Source organism: Vipera ursinii (assembly GCF_947247035.1).
Source record: "Vipera ursinii genome assembly, chromosome: 8".
Lineage (NCBI taxonomy): Eukaryota > Metazoa > Chordata > Lepidosauria > Squamata > Viperidae > Vipera > Vipera ursinii.
In genome coordinates this window covers 15,907,060-15,914,923 of record NC_139519.1, presented here as the reverse complement: position 1 = coordinate 15,914,923, position 7,864 = coordinate 15,907,060, and the positions used below count along the sequence as shown (strand labels likewise).

Here is a 7,864-nt window from a genome sequence, read left to right as displayed (position 1 = left end):
GCAGCAATATCTGAATCTCAAAGTAGAATAGGATAGGATAGGATAGGATAGGATAGGATAGGATAGGATAGGATAGGATAGGATAGGATAGGATAGGATATGGAATGGGAAATAGAATAGAATAGAATAGAATAGAATAGAATAGAATAGAATAGAATAGAATAGAATAGAATAGAATATGGAATGGGGAATAGAATAGAATAGAATAGAATAGAATAGAATAGAATAGAATAGAATAGAATAGAATAGAATAGAATAGAATAGAATAGAATAGAATATAGAATGGGGAATAGAATAGAATAGAATAGAATAGAATAGAATAGAATATGGAATGGGGAATAGAATAGAATAGAATAGAATAGAATAGAATAGAATAGAATAGAATAGAATAGAATAGAATAGAATATAGAATGGGGAATAGAATAGAATGGAATAGAATAGAATAGAAATAGAGCTGGAAGGGACCTTGGAGGTCTTCTAGTCCAGCCCCCTGCTCAAGCAGGAGGGCTTATACCATCTCAGACAAGTGACTGTCTAGCCTCTTCTTAAAAGTCTCCAGCGATGGAGCGCCCACAATTTCCGGAGGCAAGCTGTTCCACTAGTAAATTGTCCTCATTGTTAGGAAGCTTCTCCTTAATTCCAGGTTGCTTCTCTCTTTGGTCAATTTCCAACCATTGTTTCTTGTCTTGGCCTCTGGTGCTTTGGAGAGTCACGTGACGCCTTCTTCTTGGCAGCCCCTCAAATACTGGAACACTGCTATCACGTCAGCCCTATTTCTTCTTTTCTCTTGACTAGCTCAGTGGCAAAGCTCATCTTTGACCCAGAGAGATTCATGGATTCAATAACCCGTGCAGGTCGCCCTTGACTTACAACCATTCATTTAATGACTGTTCAAAGTTACAAAAATCCTGAAAAAGTGACTTACAATGGCTCCTCACACTTACAATCCTTACAATCTTTGCAGCATCCCCACAGTCACGTGATCAGAATTTGGGCACTTGGCAACCGGCATCCGACATCCCAGGCTTATTTGATCACCATTTGTGACTGGATTCCAACCAGTAAGCTGAATGGGGAAGCCGGATCCACCTAATTGCTTGATTCACTTAACAACTACAATGATTCTTTTAGCAACCAGGGCAAAAAGGTTGTAAAATCAGACAACCTTGCTTAGCACAGAAATTCTGTTCCCAATGGTGGGTCGTAGGTTCGAGGGCTACCCATATCCAGTGAAAGGAGGTGGAGAAGGGAGGAGATTGAGGTAAATAATAATAATAATAATAATAATAATAATAATAATAATAATAATAATAATAATAATAATAATAATAATGTTGGAAGGGACCTTGGAGGTCATCTAGTCCAACCCCTGCTCAGGCAGGAAACCCTGTACCATTTCAGACAAATGGCTGGCCAACCTCGGTAGGGAGCAGGATTTGTTGCCAATTTGAGCAAACAGTATTGGCTAAAAACTAAGCAGAACAGAATAGAATAGAACAGAAAAACAGAGTTGGAAGGGACCTCGTAGGTCATCTAGTCCAACCCCCTGCTCAAGCGGGAGACTCTATTCCATTCCAGACAAGTGGCTGTCCAATCTCTTCTGGAAAGCTTCCAGGGATGAAGCTCCCACAACTTCTGAAGGCAAGCCCTTACACTGGTTAATTGTCCTCACTGTCAGAAATTTTCTCCTTATTTCTAGGCTGAATCTCTCTTTTTGTCAGTTTCCCTCCATTGTCCCTTGTCTTGGCCTTGGGGGGCTTTGGAAAATCGGTTGAGCCCCTCCTCGCTTGTGACAGCCCCTGAAATATTGGAAGACTGCTATCATGTCACTAAACAGTTCACAGGCATGGGAAATTGCGGGTCAGTCTCCTTGTGAGCCAGACATGACCTAGTTGTCTGGTAAGCTGAATTGATATATGGCAGTTTCTTAATGCTTTCCCCCCCCCTTACAGCTGACTATCACCACTGCTCCCTAGAAGGCCCAGAAATGGTTCCATGGGGGCTAAAAGCAAGGCTGGGTGGGCAGATTCTTGCTTGCCTCTGCCTTCCTCCGTCCTTCCTTTATGTCGCACTCCCCATCACATAATGTTCTCCCCCCCGCCCCCCCCAAGAAAGAAAACACCGCTCCCCCAAGAAATGCCAGGCATCGGGCGCGCACCCCCTCCTCTCCACCCGCGAATTAAGCGACCCCCCCTCTCTCTCTCCCGAGGGAGGGCGTCTGGGGGGGGGGGTCAGAGGAGGAAACCCACTCAGGCAGCCCCAGCCCAGCAACGGAGGAGTGGAGTTGAACTGCGCTGGCTACACGTGGCGAAGCCGACCAAGACCCACCCTTCGCTGGGATCGCCTCGGGGAGGGGGGGGGACCGACCGCAGCTGGGGGAGGAGACCAGCTTCGTTCGCTCGACCTGGATCTGGAGGCTCCCCGCGGCCGCCAGCAACTGCCTGCCTGCCTGCCTTACCCCGGTCCCTTGAGCCCCGCATCTGGTGGCCAAGAAGAGACGGAGCAAGCTGGAGCCAAGAGCATCTGCGCGGACGGGGTGAAAGGACCGGCCGGAGGCTGCGAGGAAGCGAGAGAGCTCGAAGGGGCGGACGAGCCAGCGGCACCGTCTCGTCGAGGCGCTCCGGCTCGCCCTGGCCACTTCGGACGCCCTCGAGGCATCCTAATCCCGAAGCTGCTGGGTTGGAGCTCAAGGACGAGCTGGGAGAAGAACCCGACACACGCGCGCACACACACACACACACACACACGCACACACACGGACACGCGTGCGTCTCTTTGACCAAAACCGACTGCGCTCCTTCTTCCGACGGGCCTCTCCTTCCCTTTCCTCCTTGTTCCCTTCTGCAAGTCAGCTCCTGGACTGTTGTTTCGGGTTGTTGTTTTTTTGCTTTTTTAAGCGAGTTTGGGCTGCTGCTTCTCTCCTTCCCTCTGGCCTAGGCTGCCTCTAGCCTCTTCCCCACTCAGCTGTGGCTTCCAGGAGAAGGCAGCTTCCTACACCAGCCAAAGAGGGAGAAGGTCACCTGGGAATATCCACCTTCCCTTCTCCCAGGGCCCTCGACTGCTACCGTCCGTCTGCATGATGAAAGGGGGTGGTCCCCCGTTGCTTCTTCCCCTGCTGGTGGGAATCTTGTGTCTCTGGAAGCCGAGTCTGGTGGAACCCCAGTCCGTGTTGACCGACCATGAAATTGAGGAATTCTTGAAAGGCTTCTTGGGAGAGGTGGAGGAGGACTTAGAAGGGCCAGAGGCAGAAAAAGCGGAACTTCCTGAGAATCAAGGAAACCTGAATCCTGAAGAAAAAGAGAAAGCCCCAACAGAGGTGGAAGAAGGTGAGGCCTGATATGTCAGCCTGTCTCTACAATCTCCTCTACCATCGGTGATTCTCAACCTTGGCAACTTTAAGGCGGGCAGACGTCTACTCTGAAACTTGCCAAGGCTGAGAAAAGTTGCTTGCTCTATGCCCAGGAGATCCTATGTTTTCATTTGGACCCAGAGCTGCTAGGAAAGATTTGCCCTGGGGAGAGACTGCTACTCGGAACACTGTAGATTAAATCAGATTTCCCATCTGTGGTCTGCAAAAATCTTTAGTGGCAACAGAGAGTTATTTTGCTTCTATCTAATTTTTGCCTGGACATGGTAGCCTTTGATTAGATCCGGTTGATCAGTGGCTTGACTTAAGCTAAGTCAGAATCTATTTTGATTGGCTTAATCTTGGCATCTTGTGGGAATCCAGCCACTGCAGCTTCTAAGCTCAATGTTGTCATTTTAGGGCAGGCATGGCAAACTTGTGGTCTTCTTGAGGCTGTGAAATGCAACACACAGCATCTCTTTTTTTGCTGGCTGGGATACTTGGAGTTGTAATCCAATGGCATCCGAAGAGTCAAACTTTCCCCATTTGCTGTGTTTTGCATGATATGTGAGCCCGGCCAATTCTCTCATAGTCAGCAAACCGCATTTAAATGTTGTAGCATGATGCATGCAGAATTTTAAACTTTCCACAACAGTATCAATTGCTGAAAGTAAAGAAAGTTTTGTTTCACAGCCTTCTCTTGCCCTAAATACAGTGACAGTAAATTTAGATAATCAAAGTTCATTTACGAAGCCTGGAAGTTGGATGTGCTAATATTTTATTAGGAAAGTTTTGTGTTTCATTTCCTGTTCATTCTAGTCTAGGAGTGCTATGTTGCTGTTATCTAGGAACTCAGGGCTTCCGGAAGCTCATATGGCTAATGTTGAAGATGATGGATTACAACTGGATTATATTGAACTGGATACCATCTCCCAATCTAACCTATTTCCTAAAATGAGGCAGACCCCCATAGGTGTCATACTGAGCTCCCCAAATGAAGACAGGATAGAAGACCTGAAATGAACACAATGCAAATCAATCAGTCAATCAATCTGCGTTGCCCTTTGTGGTTTCTAGAGAAGTTTTAGGCTCAGGATCTTTTGACCCAACATCTTGTTGGAGAAGTTGGTCCCTCAAGGAACACCAGCCTTTCTAATATCTGTGGATACAGCAGAAAAATCTTCCCTGCATCCTAAAAACTTACTGTGGTAGAAGTTCTCATGAACAAGTGTTCATTGTCCTCCAATGGTTGATCTACCTATGGAGAGAAAATGGAGTTATTGGGGAGGGGGGAAGGGTGCTTCTAATTTTAGGAGTGAAACCATTGCCCGTTCTTCCTTTGCGGTTCACTTGCTGTCCCTTAGTTGCCAATTTGAGCCAGCAGCTCATCTGAGGAAGTCCATGACAACTGAGGCTGTTATAAAAATTGTTACTGTTTATTGTTAGGAAATAGGCAGGAATGATTGAATCAGCAAACTATGCAGCTGACTGTCCTATCATGTCTCCTCAAGATTGCTCCTCCAATTTCTTTTTCAACCTTCCCTTAAAAGCCCAGAAACCAGCAAAAAAGCGTCCCGGGAGAGAGTTGGTTCATGCCAATATGTGATCTTTCCGTTGTTTTTAAAGCATATATTTATGGAACAGCTGATGCTCCTTTTATAGTTGTTGCCTATTACTCATATAATGTCTTCTGACTAGTGGTATATCGGCATTTATTAATTCTTCACCACATGGCATGTCCTTCACAAATGAGGACAAGAAACTCTTGACTTGTGCAGAGAGCTCCGTTGTTTGTCCTTCAAGAAAATGTGTTGAATTGTTGATGCATTGCAAGATGCAGATGGATGCATTTGCGACCTGAATCCATATTTTAATATGCATATTTTTAAAAAACCTCTTTCCTTCTGGAGCCTAAGGCAGCAAATATTAGCTGAGTGCAATGTAAGAATTCATCAGATTTGTCCTTATCTAGCTTTGGATTCCCATGGATTAGGAACCTAGCTAATCTCCTTTGTAAGCAGTGTTTTATAGCACAAGAGTTGTGTGTGTCCTGTTCCAGCTTGGTAAAACCATGATTTAGTGAGATTTGTTAGGTCTTCAGGCAGCTTCCATGCAGACATTGATTGAACTTATCTCAGCTTTGTTCCAACAAGGTTACTATCTTGGGCACCTGCAACTTTGTCGGGGGTGGGGGGGAAATGTTTAGCTAGACACATACCCCCAAGGGTAGTCTCTCCCCCAAGGCAGTTCTGCATACATGTAGTTGTGAGGTACAGATTTAATTCTTGCATCCGTAGCTGCAAGAAACCACTGCACTATTTATCTGATCCTCATTAAACTGGCTGATTGTGCCTTTTGATGCAAGTTGTTGCAAGTTGTTGCCTGCAATTAGAACAGGAGCAGAACCTCTTGACAAGGAAAGTTGATGAATGGATTTCGGTTAAAGGTAGTTAAATTTCATTTGTGGTATCTGGCTCACAGTTCCATTTCTTCTCCAATGGAAGCTATCCCAGGAGTCAGATAAAAGCTTATGTCATTATGCATTCCCAAATAATTGCGTTATTATAAAATGTAAGTAGTGCATTACATTGATTTATTATCCATTTCACCTTCCATTCTTCCCAGAGGCACAGGACACCGTATACAATTTTCTCCCCTGCTTTTAAAAAAAATTCTTCTTATATGATTTCTATCCTGTTTTTCTGGCCGGAGAACACACGTTATCTGCACAACAACCCTATGAGGTAGGGTGTTGGATAATATTGATGAATCCAAGATCATAAAGTAAGACTGAGTCGATACTGAAATTTGGGTCCTCATCATTCTAACCATGATACCCAATCAAGCAGCTTCTTAATAGGAGACCTTTGGTTTCATTTTAGATAAAGAGTGAACAAGATCAGACATAATGAGCTGAGAGGAACCGGAAACCTCGACTTACAGCCATTTGCTAAGTGACCGTTCAATTACAATGTCACTGAAAAAAGTGATGACCAGTTTTCACAATTATGACCATAGTAGCAGCCCCGTGGTCACATGATCAAAATTCGGACGCTTAGCAACTGGTTCATATTTATGACGGTTGCGGTGTCCTGGGGTCACGTGATCCCCTTTTTATGACCTTCTTCCAAGCAAAGTCAACAGGGAATCCAGATTCACTTAACAACCGTGTTAGTAACTCAACAACTGCACGAGTCAACTAACAACTGTGGCAAGGAAGATCGCAAAATGAGGCAAAACTCACTTAACAGCTGTCTTGCTTAGTAACCAAAATTTTGAGCTCAGTCGTGGTCATAAGTCAAGGACTACCTGTACCTAAGTATGGACAACATATTTTTCCCGTTTTCCATGTTTAAAGGCCTTCTTCCTTTAAAAAAAATATATTTCATTTATTTTAAGGCTTAAACTGTTTTTTGTGTTCTTCCTTCAAGCGTCAGGAAAGGACTCTGCTGTTTTTCAAGGGGGTGTCAGAGTTTGCCTGCCAAACCAGGGGGCAGGGGTCTTTAGTAAGAGCACCGACAGGCCATGATGCTTTCTGTTAATGGAGATAATTTTGTGGGAGACATGTGCTTTGGCTGCTGAGTATGTGCTGGCAACAGAACAGGAGCTTGTACTATGTCACTGATATGACAGGCGACACATTTTTCCTCATTACCCAGAAATTATCTTAGTTGGGAATGTGTGTGGAGCTTTCAAGTGAGGCCTCTCAAACAGCCCTAATCAGCTGGAGAAAAGCCCAATTGGTTCTTGGAAACATCCTTCTGATGATGCATTCAAGTGATTTTACTGCATTCCTAATTTTTCCCGCCCATCTGCTCTTAGCTGATAGTTTTGCTCGCCTTTCTTAACATGTGCCTTCAAGTGCTGCCTTCTGCCCTGCAGGAGCCGTGAACTAGCTAGACAGTTACATGTGGATTATCGCTGAGGAATCTCAACTGCAGTCGCATAGCTTGGCACGTAGGACTTGCCCATGAAGTCTGGAGCAGGGTGGAGGGAATATCACAGCTTGGACATGACTCAGTTGGAACTGGAAGCAGAGCTTTTCTTATGCACAATTGTCGCAAAGAATTCTTTGCTGTTCTTTTCCATTCTCCATCCTGGTTTGGTTCCGAATACAGTAGAGTAGGGGTCTTCAAGCTTGGCCCTCTTATGACTTGTGGACTTCAACTCCCAGAATTCCTCAGCCAGGCATGCTGGCTGAGGAATTCTGGGATTTGAAGTCCACAAGTCATAACAGGGTCAAGTTTGAAGACCCCTGTAGTAGAGTGTCCAACCTTGATTTCCTTTGTGGCTTGGATACAGCAGGAAGAGTTTAGACAGCTAGTTCTTGTTCTGCACATTCCTGACCTTGCTTTAGTCATGGACATGGTACCTCTGTGCAAAAGGAGAGAGAGAGAGATGTCAGGAGATATGAAAATTCTGGTTTCTGAGACAGCCTGCCAGCAGGGCAAGGCTTCTGCCCTTGATATAACTGTAAATGCCAGGCTGTTTTATAGCTAGTTGCCCAAACTGACCTGG

At 45.1% G+C, this 7,864-nt stretch overlaps 1 protein-coding gene across 2 annotated transcripts in view; it reads left to right on the top strand.

Moving 5' to 3' along the window:
* The first annotated feature begins 2,459 nt into the window (after window positions 1–2,459).
* Window positions 2,460–7,864, top strand: part of AEBP1 (AE binding protein 1) — a 30,081-nt gene continuing 24,676 nt past the window's right edge. For both annotated transcript variants that reach the window (XM_083368568.1, XM_083368567.1), the window contains exon 1: window positions 2,460–3,326. In XM_083368568.1, the coding sequence (XP_083224694.1) occupies window positions 3,077–3,326 (250 nt within the window). In that variant the 5' untranslated portion in view covers window positions 2,460–3,076. The remainder of the gene's footprint in view (window positions 3,327–7,864) is intronic.